Source organism: Silurus aristotelis, assembly GCF_946808225.1.
Source record: "Silurus aristotelis genome assembly, chromosome: 15".
Taxonomy (NCBI): domain Eukaryota; kingdom Metazoa; phylum Chordata; class Actinopteri; order Siluriformes; family Siluridae; genus Silurus; species Silurus aristotelis.
Genome location: NC_139588.1, coordinates 11,848,717 through 11,872,254, shown reverse-complemented (window position 1 = coordinate 11,872,254; position 23,538 = coordinate 11,848,717). Strand labels below are relative to the sequence as shown.

Sequence of the window (23,538 nt, the reverse complement as noted above, 5' to 3'; positions counted from 1 at the left end):
CAGAGGAAAGACTGCTCAAGGTGATAACCACCTTTTTCATATTGCGAATTTCAAGGATTCATGTAGATCTAAAAAACTATGTATATTTATTATTTCCAAGCATTTTTAAGAAATGCAGTTGTGCTCACATTTTGCTCTCGACATCCCAAGTAAATAGAACTTTGCACCGATTCAGAATTTCATATGACACCCCTGCTTCCTGTTACTCATTAGTGTTCTCAGCACTTGTCATAGAGGTGCTTGCACGCTGCGATTAATCACCGAGAAAGTCAAACCTGCATAAAAATATAGATGGTGCACAGACTGAGAAAATTGCATAACGTATACGCTTACGCTAAATGAGATCACCGCAGGAGTGTGCAGTGAGTTTTGGGGATGCCGGTCGTGTTGTTGCAGATCCCCAAATATCCGTAACAAGTCTGCAGTGGGTGAAGTCACAAGTTTATACTTGGCTAAAGCTTCTGAAGGTAGACGGCAGATGATCCAGTGATTGACAGGCGTCAAAGTTCATTGCATCATAAACTCCCATGGTGCCCAATCAGCATGATGTTAAGACCAGGCTTACAAAGTGTCAAGGGTGAGTGGATGGTCTACATAAGCTTTCAGCACACACTACAGCACGGTGGGTGTTTTCTAAGGTGAATCGACCAAATATTGAGAACACTTTGGGAATCCTTGCTTTCACATGATTTCAGACTGGAACAGGTGTGATTAGTAAGAACACTGTCCATGGAAGGTGTAGTGATTAGTTACAGGGCATGTTTGCATATCTCAGAGGAGGAGGGTGTTAAGAAGGAATGTTCTAATTGCACTCACAAATAAAGCCTGTTCAGAAGCTGTTCTTATTGAGGAATATGCTTTGAAATGTAGCTAAATACTTGTCTTTAAATAGTTAAATCATAGGTCATTAAATTGTATTTGATTAATTACAATTCCGCATATAATTATTTCTATAATATTGCCGGTTCCAGTACTTCTACATAGTTAGAAGGTGACAAATGCTTGTATTTTGACTAGTAAGCTAACATGGGCAGGCTAGATCTCTGTCAGTGGCTCTTTCTAAAGCTGGACTTCTTATTAAGGTTTTTATTGCGGTTAATAAGGTTATTAAGATGATGTGTGTCTAAAAACTTCTTACCGATTATACCGAACACAACCTTATTGTAACAGTATTCAAGTAAAACAATCAAACATCTCCAATAACCTGGTTGCCTAAATGTGCAAATTTATTTACTGATATTTGTTAGAACACCCTTTTCTTGTAATACAACACTCGGTGGTCTTCGGTAGAAGACTACTAACTTGATAAATATTCGATTCCACTCTTCCTTGCAAAAAATGCTCCAGATCTGTCACATTGTGAGCAGACTCTCTTGTGCACAGCCCTGAGTGTCATTCCACAGTTTATTTTAGCTTTGACTGGGCCATTCCATAATGTTGATCATCATCTCTACAAATCCATACTTTGGTGACCGTTATTTGTATTTTGTCATGCTTTAAAGTGATTTCTGCTGTCTTAAAGAGGCCTGCAGTTTTTGTGCAAAAAATTATCCCCTCTTTGTGGACTAGAGCCAAGTCCCAGCTGAAGAGAAACTCTATAGCAGGGGTGGCCAGTCAAGATACCAAGAGCCACATTTTTTACTGTGTTACAGCAAAGAGCCACATCATACACATGGGCACATACGAACATCACCCATCCCTCCCTCCCTCCCTCCCTCCCTCCCTCTCTCTCTCTCTCTCTCTCTCTCTCTCTCTCTCTCTCTCTCTCTCTCTCTCTCTCTCTCTCTCACTCTCACACACACACACACACACACACACCTCTGCTCAGCCAGATTTATTATAAATGTCACACACAAACATGTTAATGACAGAAATTGACTCCTACAGTACCAAGACCACAGGCCAGTCATTTTCAACAATATACATTGTGTGCACACACACACACACACACACACACACACACACACACACACACACACACACACACACACACACACACACACACACACACACACAAACTCTCAGTTCAACCAAGTCCACAAACAAAAATATAAAAATTTACAATAGCGTTTGTGAAGTTCAGTCCCTTTTAGAAATTCCTGGTAGGTGTTAGCATGGAGTGAGCTGAAGTGGTGCTAAAGATTTGAAACTTTTAAATGCGCTAATGACGCCTGACATAAGGCAGAATGAGTTCTCATTAACAAAAAAATATAAACTCTCCCACTCTCCCAAACGTCGTGTTCATTTTCATATTTTCGTTTTGCTGTGCATTTTTTCCTGCCATTTTGAAAGCAAACTTGACACAAATTGTTTATTTAAAATTGAAGTAAACAATTTGCATATCGAAGTTTGTGTTTGTTTCTTTTTAATGTGCGTGTTTGCTTCGCTTGAGTTCATTAGGGTATTTTCATCAAATGTGCGTAAGATGAAAATACCGCAAAGTTTCCCAGTAGGGGCAAGATCATTTAAGTCTTAAAAATACCGTATTGAACTCAAGCAAACACGCACATAAAAAAAAAAAAAACACAAACACAAACTTCGATATGAAAGTAATAGCCGCATGAAATCAGGCAAAGAGAGCTCGAGAGCCGCGGGTTGGCCACCACCATTCTTCAGTGTGTTTGGTGAGAAGATGTTTGCTTTCACTCAGTTTTCCACTTTTAGGCCCTTAAATTTGCTACTCGTGGGGTCTTAAGCAAGGCCCTTAACCCTGAAATGCCAAGTTGTATAAATCAGTGGTCACTGGGCCGCGGACCAGCACCAGTTGGTACTAGGCCGCACAGAAAGAATACATCCTTTATAGTTTTATCCTTTTAAGTTTTATTTATCTGATTCTGAACGATGTTTTATTTTGGAAAATAACCGGATTCTCTTCACCACTTGATACATGTCGAGATGCCTCGGTCACATGTCTTACCTCCACCCGCTACCTTCTTAAAGGGGCTGCTCCAGCCTGTAACATATAATACATATTTTGTTGTATTTATCCGCCACACCTTAAAGGCCAGTCCGTGAAAAAATTGTCCGGTCTGTGACAATATTGTCTGACATTAATCCGGTCCGTGGCGCAAAAAAGGTTGGGGACCACTGGTATAAATTATAATTGTAAGCTGCTCTGGATAAAGGCATCTTCCAAATGCTGTAAATGTACTTGCCAAGTATTCCTGTAGCTCCTGTTATGTTGCTGTAGGCCACTTGGCAGTCTTCATGTCTGTTTTCGTCCTGTCCTTTCGTCAAGTTTAGAGAAACATCCCATTGGTTGGTAATGTCCTAATCCCCCATTCTGATTTAAGAAAATGTATAGAATATGTATACATTCAAAAACAAGTAAATTATGTGTGATAGAAATGTAATAATGGAACATACCTAAGAGACACCCACCACACACAATTCCAGTACCCTTGCATATGTAGAAAGTATTTCTCATGTCAGATCTCCACCCAGGCTGTTAACACTACAGCAAGAGGCCATAAGGGTGTGAACAGAAAAAAAAAACAGAGGAGGAGAATGAGAGAACATGCAGTAGGTGGTGCTTCCATTCAGCCGTTGTCCTATAAGGTGGCTGGGTGATGAAAAGGGGTGTTGCCTGTTCTTAGTAGCATCTGTGTGTGTGCTGAGGCCGAGAGGAAGAGAGAAAGGCGTAAGGAGATTGGAAGGGTGTTTGGCTGCGACTCGGCAGCAATGTGAGTGGCTGAGAGAGCCGGTCGACTGAGGAAGGAGCAGCATTAATATGAAATTATAAAACACCTTTTCTGGATTTTAAGAAACCCTTATGCTTCATGTCTCAGCGGAGCTTGCTGGGAAGCTGATGATGATAATTCAAGAGGGATGTTTTCAGCAGATTGAGTCTGATCAGAGGTGCGAAGGGTAAGAGATGGTGAGCGAATGCCGTCTGTGACTAGTGACAGGATTTTGTCTGCACTTACAGTAACGGTGTGAAATGTGTGACGTCTCCAGCTCAGTCTTCATTTCATCGGGGGTGGTGTGTTCTGTCATCCGTGAAGTGCTAAATGACATGTGTGTATTCGCTTTGTGATGGTAGAGGTGTCTGCTTCTGCGGTAGTGCTGGGGAGGGGTTTGATGGACGCTTCGCCTTGTTCTCCGTGCTGTCTTAACCACCGGCACGATGCAGCGAGTGAGTGTTTAGAAATCCAACCCTCCTTCTTTCATATGTGCTGCCTATTTGCTCCCCAGAGAGGTGTGTTTGTGGGGGAAGGCTGTAGGCATGCGTTTCAGCGTGTGCTATTTTACGGGGGGGGGGGGGGGGGGGGGGGCTTGGTTGGATAAGAAGGTGAATGAGAAGGGACCTTGAAAATGGATGGCCTCGTTTTGTCGCTTACTCTGGCTTATCATTCGTTTTTCCATCAGGGAGTCACATGACACATAGCCGCTTCACGATATACACTTTCTTTTTATCTATCATGTTTCTGTCACCGTATTCCTCTCCTTCCGTTTTTCCATCTGAGCTAGCTGTGCAGTCATTTATTTATTTTCAACTCCCTTTTTGCTTCATATTTATGTATATGATTTAAAAGCACTGTTGTACACAATTTGGTTCATAGCAATCACACACACACACACACACACACACACACACACACACACACACCCCTGTCAGTATCACTGTTCAGTCAGATTAAAGCAAGCTAAGCTGACCTGCCACTCATTAGTTTGCTTCTATCTAACCCCTCCCCCAATACGTATGTGTATATATGTAAATATATGTGTGTGTGTGTGTGTGTGTGTGTGTGTGTGTGTGTGTGTGTGTGTGTGTGTGTGTGTGTGATTGCTATGAACCAAATTGTGTACAACAGTGTGTGTGTATGTGTGTGTGTATGTATGTATATGTATGCATGTATATATATGTATATATGTATATATATATATATATATATATATATATATATATATATATATATATATATATATATATATATATATATATATATATATATAAGGTTGGTCCAAAAGCCGGCATCACAGGTGGCAGTTGCTATGACAACAACAGCCGAAGGAGGGATGGTCGATTCATTTGGGGTGGTCTCCTAATGCTGTGGTTTCCTAATACTGTCTCCTCATGTGTTTGTCCAGAGCTTTTTCTTTTTTTTTTTTTATGGCTGCTGTGATGAGAATCCCGTTAAAATATTTGTCAAAACGATGTATTGCTTTTTCTGTCCTTTAGCTGAATGCTGAAATTTGTAAGCGGGGTGGTCAGTGAGTCCACTCACTTCCTCTATTAAGCTCTGTCTGTGCTGAACAATTCAAAAGGTCATAACCTTCTCTTACTCACCTGGCTGTTTCCTGTCCTAATGACCTTTAGTGTTTCATGAATGTAGGCATGGTATTGAGTGGCGCTCATGCACTAATGCATTTCACGCATTCTCCTTACATGCACCTCTAATTTATTTGACTGATTTTGTCATTGTGTGAAAACACAGGACACTTATTGTCTTAAAGCACAGCACAAGTACACCTTGACAGTCCATAAGACTTGTTTAAGTTGATTTTGGTATTGGATTAGTATCAGACATCAGCTCTCATATTTGCATCATCAAAATTGGAAAAATTGTGAGCATGTGTATTGTGTGTAGTATGTATACCGAATAATATATATTCATTAAAGATATAGTAATCCCAATTGTTATTTTTAATGAATAATATATATTCATTTAAGATATAGTAATTCCAATTATTATTTTTAATAATTTCTTTGCATGGTACAAAATGTAAATGCATAAACCAAGGCATTTTACAAAGCAAAAGATATATTGTTGTAAACATTATTAATGTAAAAAAAAAAAAGTGAAATCAACTGCTATGATTAGCAAGTGATTCTGTAGCTTTTATCATTTTGCTAATAATAGCAGCCCACTGAACCCAATGTGACCTTCCCAGTGGTGAAGCGTGTGTAAGAGGCGTCATGGCGAGCAGGAGTGTTTGGGTGGGTCAGTGGCGGGTGGATATGTGTGGCTTGTGCAAACGTTAAGTTGGGGGGGGGGGAGGGTTGTTCATTGTCTGCTGAACACTTTTGACAAGCCATCTGTTTGGAAGAACTGCTCCCCAAACCCTTTATCTTATTTTCCCCCTCTCTGTGAATTTCTCTCAAAGTTCCTTAAAGACATGACTGAGGGAGAGTGGAATTTGAGCCTTCTCTGTGGGTTCACCTCAGGGCTGGTTGTGTTTGGATCGTGCCGCTGCTTTAGTTGCGGAGCGCTCGCTGGTCAGTTCGGTACTTTCTAAGGTTTATAATAACACAAGTGAGACACCCAAAGGCTAGCCCTCAATCTACCACCGCCTGGGTGATTAATGAAGAACCTTTCTCATAATAGGTCTGTTACTCAACACCTCTTTTGTAAAAACGCAGACCTTATCTCATTCTCTGCAATCCCCACACACCGGGAGGAGCTACTAATGACTCCCTAGCAGTCCTCTATAGTTTGTTGATACAAGAAAGTTATTTTAGGCCTGCCTAGGATCCAAACTCTCTTATCAATGTGTGAAATATTTTATGGGGCGTTTTAAAATTAAGGGGTTGCACTACATGTGGGTTGTGGATAAAGTTGGGCCTGGAATTCTAGGTTTAAGACTCCTGTAATCAAGAGATTTTCCTTCCACTTGCAGGGCCATTTAAAGAAAACTGGTTTTTTGACCTTCATGCCTTGTAGAGAGAAAGTAATAAAAATACAGGCACTAATATGAATCATATAACCAGTATTAAATGTTATTTTTTAACCTATATCTTCTGTAATCAGCCTTGAGATACATTCACATATGTATTATTTTAAATGGAATATCAGTATTAATTAATTAGGGAGGGGTTAAGAATGAATGAAAGCTAGAATCAAAAGCACATGTTGTGATGAGCATGAAGAAACTAATTTATGGAAAACATGGTTGATGGAGATTTTTCCTCATGCACCCTTGAGGCAGCTGCTTTGAAACATTGGCACAGTGAAGTGACATCAGTAAGATGTGCCTTAAGTAAAAATGGGAGGGGTTCAGTAATTAAACTGCTGGAGATATAATTTTAGTCATAATTTCCATTCTTTTTGTGTGCGTGTGCGTAATGTCACAACCTGTAACAGTGAAAAGTGATTTTAGGCTGCAATCATGACCCTTGCTACACTGCACATGCCTCAATTGTTGCATCATTGGGGAGTCACAAAGTTCCTTCCAGCACTTTTTATCTGCTGTTAGGACTCCACACTCAATAACAACCATAATTCTTTCTGAAACATCAGGTTTTTTTTTTTTGCATTTTATCACTTTTACATATACAACTTATCAAGATATCAAATATGTTGTATCACCTAAATGAGAATGGGTTCCCCTTTTGAGTCTTGTTCCTTCCTGGTTTCTTCTCCTCATACCATCTAAGGGGAGTTTGTCCTTGCCAAGTCACCCCAGTCTGCTCATTAGGGATAAGCACACATAATTTACTTCTATTAAAATTGTTTGTTATATAATTCTTACGTTCTGTAAAGCTGCTTTGAGACATTGTGAAAAGTCCATTGTGAAAAGTGCTATATGAATAAACTTGAACATACATCTTTTTTGTTTTTAGAAAATGTAATTAAAAACAGATATTTTAAATAAAGACTTCAAAAATTCTTAGCTACAGTAACTGCAGAAGAATGTGTGTTTTTTTTCTTCATGCAAGTTGTTCATCAGTAACCATATTGGGGAGAAGCTTCATATGTATGACTAATGCTGCTTTTAACCCCCAACCCCTGTCTTTTTGGAGTCAACATTTTCACTCTCAGATTACAAGTACAGAGACAATGAAGTTAGCATCCAACCAGTAGTGCAAATAGCACATAAATGAAATGATATAATAAGGTTATAGTGCAATAGTGAATGTAACACTGTACAGGTAAAGGTAAGCAGTATAAATAATGTTTATAGTGCAAAGGGGAATTAGGTAAAAACAAATAAATATGAATTATAGTGCAGTTGGTTGAAGTAAAGGTATGTTAAATGAATTTATCATCAAAGAAATCAACATAACCACATGAGATGGTTAAGAAAGTAAATATACTATAAACTCATTATCATAGTCAGCTTGCTAACAAAACTTACTCTTTCATAAAACCATCTGGTTGTCCTAATTTTAAAGTAAATTTTCAAGCTGGACAAGTATGCAATAAAAAAAAAAAAAAAAAAAAAAAAAAAATATATATATATATATATATATATATATATATATATATATATATACATATATATATATATATATATATATATATATATATATATATATATATATATATATATATATATAATTTTTTATTTATTTATTTACTTACTTACTTACTTACTTACTTACTTACTTACTTACTAAAATAACGCAAAGGTTCATAAATTTTGTAATTACCAATGCTTTGTCATTACCTTCTATCGTTCACCTGACATGTTCCTAATGCTTTATAATACATTTGTGTGGGTTTTTTTTTTTTACCGTTTTTCTAAGGACTTATTTTGACAGCGCACATAAGAGGTCCATGCTGACTCTTCTACTGCAGAGAATTTCTATTAAATGAAATGACTGGTGTGAGTCACTTATCTTAGCATTGAGAACACATACATTGTTTTAAAACCGGAGAAAATAGTGAGTCAATATGGACTGGTTTGTGTTAGTGTGTGGGCACTGGTGTGTGCACGAGTCTCTTGCTTGTCACATTGGATAAAGTCATATCACAGCCTGTGTGGTGTTTGTTCTGACACACGTGACCTAAATATGAGGCTTAACTTGCAGTCTTGCTTGTATCTCTTTGTATCGCAAATTTTTTTTTGTTTTGTTTTTTTTACCTCATAGACAACTTAACTTAAAGGATACACAAAGATTCCTTCTGGGAAATCTGGAACAAGAATCTGGAACTATGAATTTGTGTGTTGAACAAGAGAAACTTGGGAATATAAACACTCAATAGATTTTCTTGCTGTTGAAGTTGTTCAAGTCTGGAACGCTGTTGCTAGGTAACTGAGAAACATGGATGGATGTAGAGCACAATGTAGTCAATGACTCATGCTAATTCTTTAACAAGCGAGCGTATAGTCCAGTATTTTATGCAAACAACTATAATGGAAGAATGCCAGTGGAAGCACATCACTACTTTCTATAGATGTGTTTGATTTGAATAAAAACAGCCCAGCAACTTTGTGTCTGTTGAAAACTAAATGTTGTTTGCCAGAGGCATGTCGCAACACTCAGAAGTTTCAACTTTAGCAGTATGGATTAAAACTAGTTGGTACACTCATATTCGTCTTCTCATAAACATTATGAGCATAACTTCAGTAAAATTCATCAACCGCTCTTGTCCAGCTTCCTGGATTGGATTAGCAAAACAATGCAGCAACTGTATTGTGTCAAATAACAGTCATGAGGCCAAATGTGTGATTTAGCTCATATTTGGGTTATTGAGTTATTCACTGTTTTGTAGAAAAGAATCGGCTTTGTAACAGGAACTGAGAATATTGGGGTCCTGTGTCTAAAATTGCAAAATTTTAGGTGAACAAACATGTGCCAGACATTGCCAGCTTTTGTCTACATGCGAGTACGGGATGCCCTTACGTTTGTTAAAAGTTTGAATATTCAAATGTGAATGAGTCGTTGCGAGTCGTTTATGCACAGTGGAAAAGTAGACGGTGGAATTTATAATAGGACTTTATAGTGATGAAATAACTATGAAACCATTGAAATCAAAATGTGTAAAATAAATTTGATTACCTTTATTATTAATTAAGATAATTTATTACCATTTAAATTTATTTTGAGAAATGTAATAGCACATAGAGCCAGTGAGCCAATAAGAATGTTTGATTTGATTAGAGACTTCATGGAGACTACAGGGTAAATTGGGTGTACTTGTGAATAGGTTTGTGGTTAAAGCCAGCTGGCTATTTGTGGAATGTGTTGAGTCGAGGCACACCTGCGAGGCAGATTAGGGCCTGTCCGGGAGCTAGTCTGAAAGGAAAGTGCGATTTGGATGATATCTAAACTAATGCGAAACTTAAACTGTGGCAGTGTGTTCTATATTAATCTTAGCATTAGCAAGTTCAGCCACTTCCTTATTTAATGCTTAGAAAGGAACCAAAAATAAGGAGATGAGACAGCACAGGTTGAAATTTTGGTCATTCCATCTTGTCTCATGTTTATTTCATTGGCTCGGATTATGTTCACGTACTTATAGCACTTGACAGTTATCAACAGTGAGGAATGCTTTGCTATGCTATACTTAGCACAGTCATGCCATATCTTTTAAAAATTTTGTTATTTCAAATAAACTGTTTTTATTTTGAAAGATATTACAGAGGAAGTTTTGAATGTTTTTTAATTGATGAATTAGTTTTACTGCAAAATGACAGCATGGTGTTTTCTTAATTTAATAAATAAAAATGATTTTTTTTTATTAATTATGCACATTTATGCATGTTTAACTGCCTTATAAAATTCCAAAGCTTGTAGCCATAAAATCTACAAAAGATACGCTGACAATTGCATTCACTAATTCCTACATATACATTGTTATAAACATTGTCTTCATTCTTTCGACATAAAGCAATATAATTAGCCGAGATGTGTTCACAGTATTGGGAGGATCTACAGTGATGTTTGTGTATGTGTGAGAGGGACAAAATTACTATATAGAACTTGTATGACTGGTTCTGTGCCCTTTATTTCAGAAATTTAACATTTCCATTTTGTCTCTGCTTTTAAGAAATTAGTTCTTTTTCTGGAAAACTTCATTCATAAATCAGTATTTCCCAAAGAAAGTTTTGGTCACTTTGTTTGATTTTAGGGGAAAAAATATTGTAAAGTCTTTTTCACTTTGGTGTAATTGTTTTCTCTGCACTGTTGACCAACTCTAAAAGTAACTTTGAGTCTTTGGGCTGTTGAATAAATTGATGTATATAAATGTGTCCATTCATGCTGTAAAAAAGAATCACTCTCGAGATGGAGGTTTAGGGTTCAGGTTATGGGTTTTATGGATTGTGTTACTTTTTTTTCTGGAATTTTTTCCCTCTGGCAAAACTGCTAGTCAGTGTTTACGTGACAGTTTGCCAACAGGTTTAATCCATTTATGCAGGTAAGCAAAGTGCTTTGTAGGTGTTAAATGTAAGCTTGTATGTTTTACACCAGTTTTCTTACCTGTATAAAAACAACTGCTTAATCAGTGACAATGTCCTTTTTCTTTCTTATTCTAAATTTTAATTTGCCTTTTAGTGTTTTGCCTGCCATACATAATATGAAATGCTTGTACAACATGCGATCAGCTAGTAGTACGTTCTGTGAAGAAAAAAAAAAAAGTTTCTTTTTTTGGTTGGCACATGATATCCAGAAACCTTTAGGCTCTGTTTTGAGGGAAATCAGAGATCAGCTTGGTCTGTGTATTTAAAAGACATAGTATCTTTGTTGAATTTTTACAAAGAAATATAGCTTTGCTTATCAGCACATTTCTTTAGTTATGCTTTTATTATCTTAAGAGAAGGATGTTGGTTTTAATTCGAAATAATTTTCCTTCCGAAATATATAATAAAAATAACGCTTACTGACGTTGGCTTCTCCTTTTTGCTTCACATTGTTGGAATATAAACCTTGCGAATGCTATTTTTTTGCAGGCGAAAAAGCAATTACTTGTAGGTAAACATAATAAATGTGGTGCTGCAATCAGTCAAATGATGTCTGCACATGTGGAGGTGCTGAAAATTGATTATTGTTCAAATTAATTATGGTTGGACTCAATTTTCTGAACCAGAATAGAATCTATCCCTGGTGCTCATGTGTGCACAAGCTGGCCTGATTTGCAGACATGTATAAGGCATCAAGTGTTACTTAAAATATTTTTCTTTCTGATGTCTGATATGAACAGTAATTTAAGGTCTTAATATGTATCTGCATGTTTTTGTGCATTGGACTTCTGCCTGATGTTCAGCTGATTTGATAATTGCAGGAATGAGCAGGTGTATTGGCATTTCTTATAAAGTGGCCAGTGAGTGTGTAAGTAGTTTAAACAAATCAGTCTCTCATTCTAGCACTTCTAGCAGTAAAGTCACAATGTACCATGAAAACATAGGCAGACTTTGGGGGTCTGATTACTGGATTGGAAACCTCTATAGTAAACATACCATAAATTAATTTAGTCACATTTCAGCATATGTATCAGACACACCGTTTTGCAAGGTATGTAGGTTATCTTGTACTTTTTTTAATTTTTTTATTGCTGCTTGTTGTCTAGTTCTTTTGTAGTTCTTAATAAACTACTACATTACTTTATACTGGTGAGGCATTAAGCATAAGACATGAGCTGTTCTAATGGAGTGTAAATTGCAGTGCTTTAGTGCTATTGGAGCACATAAATAGTGAACTGGGTGGTTCTGTTCTGGAATCAGGACACTCCCCTGAGTCATGGAATAGTCTAAATAACCTTAAGTAGCATTTCCCATATAATCTGGTGCAACCACACACTTTATTCCACTTTATTAGGAAACTGATCACTCATTAATTGTCTCACATAATTCTTATGCTATACCAATGGAATGGATTAATGGGATCTCTTTTCCAGAGAAGAGAGAGCTTGTAAACCATGATCCTTAAACTGTATCTAATTATCTGGGATGAAGAGGGCTATGCAGACATCAACTTGGAGACACCTCATACCAATCTATTGCACCACAGAAAAGAAGAATGCATGCACACTCATGTTTTCTTGCACAATCTGGGGTTATCTACTCAGCCAAGCATCAGTACCTCTACCCTACTGTGTCTATCAGTTTGTCTGGTCTTAGAGTATCCATGCACTAAGATTAGTAGGAAATTTGCACTTATCAGAACCAAGTGTAAACGAATGAGCACTGGATTATCTCAGCTTTTTGGGTTGGGCTCTCAAGATTCCTTGGTGGCGGCAGACGGGCTGAAAGGGTTAGGGTTCAGCTGTGCTCCAGCTGTGTGGATTATATTGGTAACCACCAGGCAGCAGATGGGGGTCCATACCCTACTCTGTTATTTAAAAATTTCATAGCAGTCCACCCCTGTTATTTCTGACTTACTAAATGCTCCCTCATTTTTACACTATATACAAAATCATGTAACAAGTTTTTATGTTTATTGTCCATTTCTTCAATTATTTATGGTTAGCTTAAGCTGGGTTGTAGATTTTCTCTCACTGTTTATCTGTGGGTCTTGAGGGTGTCCAGCTGTGGTAAGAACTCTCATCATTGGCCTGTAACATAATCGCTTCTTTACACGCAATATAGATGTTTTTGCTTTTGCAGAACGTTGCTTCCTGACACGTCTAGAGTATTTATACTGCTTGATTGTAGAGGACACCTGTTTGGGAAGTGGGAGTGGCAGTTCGGTGCTATTGCTAAAGTAGATGTCAATCTACTGATCCAGACACTAGCATTTCTATCAGGATAACTGGTCTAGTGTGTTCTTTTACATTGCACTTCTAGAAGTCTGTTCTGTGAATTAAAATGTGGGCTAAAAAAAGAATAAAGTATCACATTTCCAATTTTATCATAATGTCAGGACCTGATATTATGGTGATTCCAGGTTAGTTGTAGGCGTTCATTGGTAATAACGTTTGCCTCTGTGCAGGCATATTGTATGCTTTAAACTTTAAAGAAAAGTTTAATAGCATAACAATGCTAAAGTTTGTAAAATCTGGGAAGCATCATAAGTAAAACCTTTGATGTCAGATTTTGTTAAATTGCACCCAATTCTGCACCCAACTTATTTGAACCATGAGCCTGCCTCTGTGTTTCTGTAATTCACTCTGGAAAAGTGAATCTCCTAAATGCTGCAAAACAATTTTCAAGGTATTTGCAGTAGTCTTATGTTTAGCTTCGTTAACCTTATCGGTAACAGTGATCTAAGACCATTTAGTTACTGCAGGCTAATAAAATTGCAAGGTAAAAATCAGCTCAGCTCCAATCAACAATGTTCGTACCCTTTAAATAAAAATGTATATCTATTATTTGACACTAGGACCCCTATTACATTTCCATCAGCCTTTATAAATGAACCTGAACCATACTAAAGTCAGGTGGACAATTCGTCTTTGCTGTGTGCTTTTTTTGAACGGACTGTAATCATTAAGTAAATCTAAAGAGTTTCAAAGCTAGTGCCTGTCTTTTCTTCCTTTGTTCACATCTTCCAAAGCAGCCTAAGTGAAGTAATCAATGTCTGGAGGTAAACTGTTGTAATCCCCTGTATCCTGTAATAGGATAAGGCACACTAGTGTTTCTCATGTTCATTCATGGACTAATGGCTGAAGATGATACCTCTTTTTGACTGTGTTATATTTTAGCTTGGCACGTGGATTGACCATAATAAACTTTTTTTCAATCTGTTTTCTCTTAGGGTTTTGTGACAGAGGCAAGTCTAGTTAGCTGAGGCACTTGAGGGAGGAACACCAGCCCCTCACTCTTAACCCCTTCCTCCTCTTCCCCCTCAAGGAGCCATGGCGCCTCGTAAACGGGCTGGTGGAGGTCGTGGCGTGTCCTTTATTTTCTGCTGCTTCCAGAGCAATGACCACCCGGAAATCACTTACCGGCTACGGGAGGACTTTGTCCTCCAGACCATGGAGCCCACGCTCCCAATTCCAAGCTATGACGAGCTGGATGGCATGTTTTCTGAGCTTGTGGTAAGTGTCATCATGCATTTGTGCCCGAACATTAATTTCCATGACTGTAGCTTAATTCTTCTTTGCTGTTTCTGTGCAACGATATTTGATAAACTCATATGGACAAATTAGTTGAACACATCCCCATAAAAAAGGACATTGAGCATAATGACTAACAAAATTAAGTACAGTGGTAAGTCACATTAGATGTAATGTCATGTACCATGTATATTAGCTATGATAATGATCTTAAATTTCAGTAAGCTGATACAACTTACAGAGTACAACAGAAAGGATTGTTGGTTGGCTGAACTACAGGCTCCTACGGCACTATTCAAAGAGAGGACCTTATGCAATGTAATTTGTAAATGGATTTGACACGTAAGATTGATTTAACGCAGGATGACGGAGCTCTGTGTTTGGCAAAATGCAGAAAGTGTGCAAATGTATTCAAATTTGACTCATTTTCAGATTTCCAAAAACTTTGATCAAGTTGTTAAATAAGACAAAACAAATGCTACATAGAGATATATCGAGCTGCAAAAAAAAAAAAAAAAAAGTTAATTAATGAATCATGGTCACAAGCACGAAGCTCATGGTCACATGGGTTGGTAAGCACTTTACAGAGATTCAGTAGCAGCCTTTTGAAAGTCTCCAATAAACATCATACATTATGAAGTTCGGAATGCTTGAGTTCCCTTTAAAAAAAGAAATTATAATTATAATCCCTGGAAATACAAAACCAGGAATTAAGCATCTCTATATTCAAAAATCTAAATCTAAATCAAATATTCCCCTACATTTTTTTTTATATTTGGATGCCAGTGGATGCCTTCAAATAACAATACCTTTTTCCCCAACCATTCACTTGGAGCCATAAAGTCAATGACTGAATTTCTAGTGCAATGTCTTGGATGTCAATGATTGAAGCTGTTTTTAAAAGGAAGAAGAGCCATGCTCTTTTTTTAAACATTTGCTATTAATATAGTAATGACTTCTACCCTGACCACATACAGAGTTAATGAATGGGAATGTGCCACACCATGATGAATTTATTCAGCTCCCCTTCACTGTGAATTTTGCAGTAATTATAGGAGCGTGACTAAATGGCTTGATCAAATTGAGATAGCTCAATGAGGGATAACAGTATCCCACCAGGACTGGCAATTTGTCTCCTTGTCTTTCTTTCCTTTTCACTCTCTCACACTTGCCTTTTCCACACTTCCTTTACTTCCCTTTCTTTTTTGCTTTCTGCCAGCCCCTGTGGTCTGTTGGCTCAGCTTACACCGAAAATGTTGACCCTCTTTGCATATCAATGGATTGTAATAAGTGGTCTTATGTCTTGGCCTGTTATGTAGACTAATTGCTTGTTCTTGCCTGTCCGTCTCTTAAGCTTCCTTTGGTTTTGAATTGCAGTACAAGACCGGGCAGCTTCAGTCAGTCTTTTTACAGTCTTTAAGAGACATTTACGGCCATTTATGCCACGTGCTGTGCTTTCACAATGCGAGTTGATATGCAGACTGTGAAACTTTCTGATCCAGTCAAGCTCTACAATTAAATTGGGGAAGGGTGGTAGTTTAGTGGTTAAGTCATTTGACTTTGGATTTAAAGGTTGTGAGCTCAAATCCCAGTCAACAAGCTGCCACTCCTGGGCCCCTGAGCAAGGCCCTAAACACCATAGATGCTCAGTTGTATGAATGAGATGAATGTAAGTCGCTCTGGATAAGGGTGTCTACCAAATGGCATAAATATATATAATTTTAATACAAATAAGTATTTGCTATTACATTAAGCATCATGCTTTATAAAGTGTTAGTCAAAAATAAAATCCATTATTAATAGTGTGCTCACAATTTTGTGTACCTAAATTTTTCTTTGTGCGATTTTTAGAGGATACCCAGCGCACATTCATTCTTTTATTTTAACTCAATTTAATTTGCATGCCAAACCCCAAAGAAAGATTGGCCTTTGTCTAATGACTAAATAAAATGTAGTCATTTGATGCCTGAATCAGAGATTCATTCAAATTTTACATTCAGCCTTTGGTGCTCATTTGAAAAAAGAATGCTTTGTTGTAAATTCATGGCAAATTACAGGCTATAAAGTCTATAAATTATCTGCATGTTGCCAGAATAATTAGTTGCATGAGAACTGATTTTTTGCTAAAGGTACTAATTTCACAAGGGAGATTTTGATGTGAATTTGTGAGTTTTATATTTATTTATCTGGAGCTAAAAGATCTTTGCATAGGTAAAGCTACTGGATACACCCAGAAGCTCACCCAGAGTACAGACAATACCTAATTTGAAAATATGTTGATTTTAATCTAGGGGTCTTTGTATTCCCTTATATAGCTTGTAGATGAAGGTGTAAACTGTACTCAAGAAAGTAATGCCATAGAAGGATTTGGTGATGCAGTTTGTGCCAAAGTGTGTTTTATTCTTGTATAAACTTTGTAACTCTAATCACTTTGCACTCAAGTGCCTGAATGCCAGCTTTCATTAAAGAGCAAATATTTAAACACTGTTATTTTCATTAGTTAAACAAAAATAGACTGCGAAACCACTTGAATTTTTGGGACTAGAACAGTGCATAAATTATTTTAGTTGAAATAGAACAAAAGGCTGTTTAATGATATAAAGCTCAACACTAGATTACACAAACACGTTTTGACCATAACATACAACAGTCAAAATTTACACAGAATGATGCAAAAAATTTGAATAAACAACCACCACCACCCAGTAGTGGAAATGCATTGTTGAAGAGCAAGGTCAGGGGAGAATAGCCCCTGGATTGAGATGACAAATGACTGACTTCAGTAACAGAAACAGACACTCTTTAACATAGTGTTGAGCATAAGCATTTTGAAACGCAGAACACTACAAAACTCTAAAGTCCGATGAGACATGGATTTAGGTTAAGGATCTATACCTAGACTATAGTAAGCACAAGATCACTGAAAGTTGTTGTAGTAGTATAAACAAAAATCACAGATTTTTTTTCATTCTATGTAGAAAATCAAATAGCTTCACAATTAATCAAAACAGTTCATCTAGCAACAACAACCTCTGTGTGTCTGAGGTGAACATTTTCCCCATTCTGAAAATTAACTGAATCTGTTGACCTATTTTTTTCTTGAAGTCCTGGCTTATGCTGCTGGCAAGTGATTGGCTATTTAGAATATTGCATTAATATACAGCACTAAAAATAGCTGGTTGAACAGCTGGCCTAGTCTTGTTTAGTTATACTCCCTTTAGGTGGGGATATTTGTTACCAGGGTATTGAGGTGCAATATTTAGCAATCATACAGCTGCTTATGATATGATGGTCTTGACTGAATTGAGTGAGAGTAAGATGGTGGATGCAAGTTTAATGAAACTGGCTGCTTCAAATAGAGATAATGCTAGGCCTTTTTTCGGCTGTGCAATTGTTATTTGGGGTCCAGGATGGGTCTCTTGGTGGGAAAAAAGCATACAGTTATTTTAATATCTCCACAGTGAGGTTGCGTCACCAAGCCATATGAAATTGTGCCCTGGATCTGTTCATGAGAGGTTTATAGAGCCTTTTCCTAATATGGATTTGTCTCTTTGGAAATGTAGCCATAGTTTTGGAACCTCTCTGAAAGGGTTATGTTTCATTAGACCTTTTAAGTAGGAAGGAGTTCCCCCATTATAAGCCATTTTCCTATTAAGGATGAGGATGAAACAATGTGTTATAATACAGAAAGAGTGACACAATGTGAAAGAGCGTGGCCAGATATTTTATTGTGTTGAAGCAGGGTTTTTGCATAATATTTAGAGTTAAATTTGCTTTATAAGTGATAGTGTTTCTTCTAAACATACTGTCAATTGCATCTTCCTTTATTTACTTTTAAGCAAAGCTTTATATAACCACACACCTATTTTTAAATAAATAAAAAGCTTTGATTTTTTTTATTAGTGCCTTGATATTGTTCATGTTTGGATGTGTGACTGGACCATACAGTATTGTTTTCAGTATTTAGCTCACTTTGCTTGTAGCGAGGATTGAAAGGAAAAACCTACAGATCAATGATATGGTTGCTATGTAGTTGAAGTGTGTGTATGTGTGTGTATGTTGGTGTGCAGTGACGATAGATCTCTGTTGAATGCTGAATGTGCATCTCATTTCCGATGAGGAGATTCACAGGAAAAGGAATGATACGGCAGGAAAAGAGATGAAACCACTCTTCCTTTCTCCTCTACCGCTGCCTGGCAAAATAGACTTTATTGTCACCAGGAGCCACCAGACAGGAAAACATTAACACAATGTAGTTTGTGATAAAAATTTACTAAAGCAAGTGTCTGTATGAGAAGGCACGCAAAGGTTTTCCACAGAGATTTCAGTAATACAATAAGTTTACAGTACATTTAAAGGGGCATCACATACATTTTTTTCTGAACTGGATATGGTTTGGTAGTAGCTACTGGTACAGCATAATGAGAGTTAAAGCAGAAAACTAAGCCACTAAATTTGAACACCATGATAGTAATGTTCTTTGCATATTTTTATGATAATTTTTCCCCTTTAGAGAATATATTAGATAATTACCAAAATGGGATTAAAATGTCTGACAAATATTGCAGTACACTTTCAATCTTATGATAACAAAGGAGTTTATGTAGACTATGTCTACAGTAGTTTTATAATTTTCTTCTGAACTCGGTGAAGAAAAAGTATATAATTTTTAAATGTAAACAAACATACAAAACATGCATTTAAATTCAAGATTTAGCTTGCATGAGTACTCCGACAATGTCAGTGTTATTTAGGTTCACAATAACACATGTAATATTTTAATTTATATGCTGCTCCACTTTAGAATCACTTGCTGATTCTTCTGTCCTAGAAAAAGGACTGACCTGGTTTTAAAGTGTGTTTCTCCTTTGCAAAAATCGGAGACCTGATTTGGATGAGCAACATTCCTGAGCATAACTTTCAGCTCGGCATTGGGGATGATCGAATGATAAAACCCAGACTGTCTGTTTAGCAGGAAGGTTGTGCAAAGGTTAAGTGGATGTACTTGATAAGTAAAGCATGGCAACACAACTTAATCTAAACTACCTTGTATAAAAATTGTACAAATCTTTAGATCTCACCAGGGTGTTGAACAGGGATCTTTGGTATAGTTGCTCTATTTTGGCTCAGGGTGTGATAAAAGGCATGTTGTTGTGATTTTAAGAGTGTGGAATGGTATGTGAAGGCATGTGAAGGGGTGTTTTATCCTTATGCCTCTGGACAGAATTGTAGCGCTATAACACATGTAAGCACATGACTTTACTCCAACTGTCATTATCATATGAGTGAAACTAATGTGTGTGTTTGTGTGCACATGGAATTCAAATGATTGCTGGCTTTCAGAGCATGTATGGTTGTGGATACATGAGCTTTCTCGCAGTCGAACCCAATATTAAGGACCAAATCTCAGCTGTCTTTGTTGTGGGTGTGCTATTTCCAGGGCTAAATGAAAGGAAATTGCTAGTGAGGTAGTTTATTGAGGGCCTTTTATTATCCAAAGCATTATAGTGTAATGTGTGTTTGTTTACTCACACAGCTATTTGTGGGAAGTAGATGGGATTGATGCCCAAGTCCTTCAGTGTCTGTTTTGCTATATTTAAAGTGATCAATAATATTACCACATTGTTGTGTAGGGCAGGTGTTTAAAAGTTATGTATTTTATTCAATTTTATTCCGTTTCATAACAAATTTCATATGTAGATATTTTCAAACGAGCAAACAGAAATTACAGTTACAATGAAAATGAGACTTCCTGAGGAAAACTGACTCAAACAGGAACTAAGTGACACATCAGATAGAGGAATTGTGGACATTATAGTGTAAAGTTATGTTACACTATAATGAATGTTGTTAGAGTCCAGCAAATGTATAGCTACTGTTCAAAGGTCAGATTATTCTCTGGAGCAAGTACGTTTTTCACCTGCTCTCGGGTTCCTTGCACTTTCTGCTCTACGCATAGTTCCACTGATTTGTGTGAATTGCTAAGCACATGTTTCATTAAAGTGCCTCTCAGTTTGCTTTCATTAGAGCCAGAGAAAAATAGTAAATACAGTGCAACCTCGATACTCGCGGGGGTTACGTTCTATGACCCCTTGTGAGGTGAACAAGAGGTGGACAAAAAACCTCAAGTAAAGTAAATTAAAGTAAAGGGATAATTGAAAAATATCCAATACAATTGTGTGCCTCTAGATTTGTGGTAAAAGATGCATAAGATCCCACATATGGCTGGAAAAGTCAGGTGCCCCAATACTTTTTTCCATATGGTGTATATTTTATTTGTAATCCTATTAATAATTGGTTGTAGAGAACCCTGACATTTTTCCCTTTTTTTGTTAGGCAATGCATATTGATTGGCTCATATCCCATTTTATCTTGGAGACAAAAATGGTTGGCATTTTTGAAAGTAAAAATGAGCATATGCTGAGGTTGAATTGCACAACAACTACACAGAAGTACATAAAGAATGGCAGGACTGGTAATGTAATATGATCGGAATATCCAGGACATTACAGGGACAATAAACTTTTGTATCTACTTTTGTATCAATCGAAGTATTTAGTTTCTACTGAGTACTGTTTGTATACTAAAAAGAAAAATTTCACAAATTGATGTGTGTAATCATTGACACTTTCTCTTATTCCAGGATGAGCTGGACCTCACAGAGAAGCACAGAGAGGCCATGTTTGCATTGCCTGCAGAAAAGAAATGGCAAATCTACTGCAGCAAAAAGAAGGTATGAACAGAACAGAACAGTACAGATATGTGTCTGTGTGTGTTCTTGTATGCTTTTGGTTTAACACATTAATCCATTTAACACATTAATCCAAGTTCATGCTCACCTCAGATGTTACTGGCCACTGTTTCTATAAGGGGTTCATGCTTAATAAAGCTCCATCTAGATAATCTGCATTTTCATAGTCAGCCTTTGTATAATTTTTAGGGCATTATTTGAAAAGTAAAAGCACATAAAGGCCCTTAAGAGTTTCTCTTGCATGCATTTTAAATGCTAATTTATTATCCAATTAAAAAGTGACCACGGAAGAGCGTGCTTTGCAGAATGTAGCTTTTCTATTAAAAAAAGCTTTTTAAGAATTCAAGAGCTGCACCATGTTTCCCAGAGAGTGTGAGCATGGACTTTTTGCCCAGTCTTTGACACTTTTTACACATACTTAATGTATGTGAGCCTAGACATCTTCTTGACATGCACTTTGGAGGTGGGTGCAAAGTGCAGCTCTGTATGCTTTTAATCTGTCTAGCATCAAAGTCACTAGAAATCCATCTTTAGATCATTCAGCTGGATTAGTGCTTGAAAAACAAATCACCATATGTAGGGAATGTAGTAATGGGTTTCTTTTTCCTCAACGGTAAAAAATTATTTCATAATGAATCATAGTATGTCTTCCTTACACATTGGAGACACAAGGTTGGCTTTCAGAAATCAATTTTGCCCCATCACCTCATCTCTGTCTCATGTCCCTGACACACTAATAAGAACTACCAGGTATTACTAACCTGTGTAAGATCTCGAAGGAATGCAGTGAGTGTGCAGGAAAACCGTGTGTGAACAATAGAGCAGTTTGCTTATTCTTTGCCTGCTTCTGATATGTTCATGAGATTTCTCATATCCAACAGGGGGTTAAATCAGTGTTATCTACACTGAGTTGGTGTAACTTTTTAACTGAGGTGTTGTAAATTTACAACGTGGACAATGGTTCATTTTTGCTGTTCATGTAAATGCTTAATAAATTCTACTTAGCCAAACTGTACATTTTGTGTCCCAATTACAGACCCAATTTCTAACTGCCTTGAGTCTGTGGAACTTTTGAAAAATTGTATATAGATTGTGCCTAAAATAGAATAACCAATGCTCTTATTGATTGTTTCATGCATTTCTGTCCTCTTGTTTTATGTAACTTAATTTGGTACATTGCTCATGTAGCCTAATTCCCCAGAGATTGGTTTATAATGATTTTCAGAGAAGAAGTGGACAGTTGTTGGGAGACAGGTCTTTGCTGAGTCAGCAGTATTGACGCTACGCTGCAAAGTGGCTGGCCCAAAAGAGCAAAGCCTTGGCACAGCCTCTGTTCAGGAGAGTTAGGGGTGAACATGAGGGCATACAGGAAATGTTTCCTAGTCCAAGACAAACAGGAAGAACTCTCTGCAGGTGCAGCCTTTTGTTTCTCAAAGAGGGTGCTGATCCCATGCCTGGACTGCCAAGTTGGGAATATGACTAAAGGGGAAAAAATATTTTTCCTTATTGTCTTTTTTTCTGTTGCCCTCCACTTCTTTCCCACATCATTAAGCCTAGTTCATTCAGAAGCAGGAGTGTTTAGAGAATTTTTTTTTTTATACTGCCACATAGCTAATTACAGCCGGTTTCTGCCAGCTCCGATACTGGAGCAGGATGAATGGGTTGAATGGGTTGAGTGTTTGCTTTGGCCCTGGACCTGAATTCAGCACAGTGCAGGAAGTCATGACAGGATTGACCTTTCCTCCCACGATGAGATTCCAGTGGTGCAGGCTTTCCGTTGCAATATAGTAATATGTGTATAATTGCAAAGTTTATTAAGTGACTGATGTCATACTTTAAGGAAAACATGAGTCACTTAATCTTGGCATTAACATATTTGTATTTAAAGCAATGCAATTCAAAACAGAGATTTACACTTTTTTTTTTGTGTCGGCAACCGAAAAGAAATTACTCCAAATAAGCAGAAAATATTCTAACCAGATTAAAAAATATTTTCTTCCTCTTTGTTTGCTTGTCAAACCTATCTGTTAGTTGATGGTAGTTGCAGACAGTAATGCTTTGTCTGGTGCTTGTGCAAATATGAGTTGTTTTTTATTTTTTATTTTTTTTTAACTATCCCTGTCA

General features: G+C 37.2%; 1 protein-coding gene across 7 annotated transcripts in view; it reads left to right on the top strand.

Annotated features, from left to right (window-relative positions):
- daam1b (dishevelled associated activator of morphogenesis 1b) overlaps positions 1–23,538 on the top strand; it is a 62,309-nt gene that overhangs the window by 15,890 nt on the left and 22,881 nt on the right. For 2 of the 7 annotated variants that reach the window (XM_083562057.1, XM_083562061.1), the window contains exons 2-3: positions 14,363–14,645; positions 21,307–21,396. In XM_083562057.1, the coding sequence (XP_083418183.1) occupies positions 14,463–14,645; positions 21,307–21,396 (273 nt within the window). In that variant the 5' untranslated portion in view covers positions 14,363–14,462. Of the gene's footprint in view, positions 1–3,584; positions 4,136–14,362; positions 14,646–21,306; positions 21,397–23,538 lie in introns of those variants that run through there. The other 5 variants (XM_083562058.1, XM_083562062.1, XM_083562059.1 and 2 more) reach the window with 5 other exon arrangements.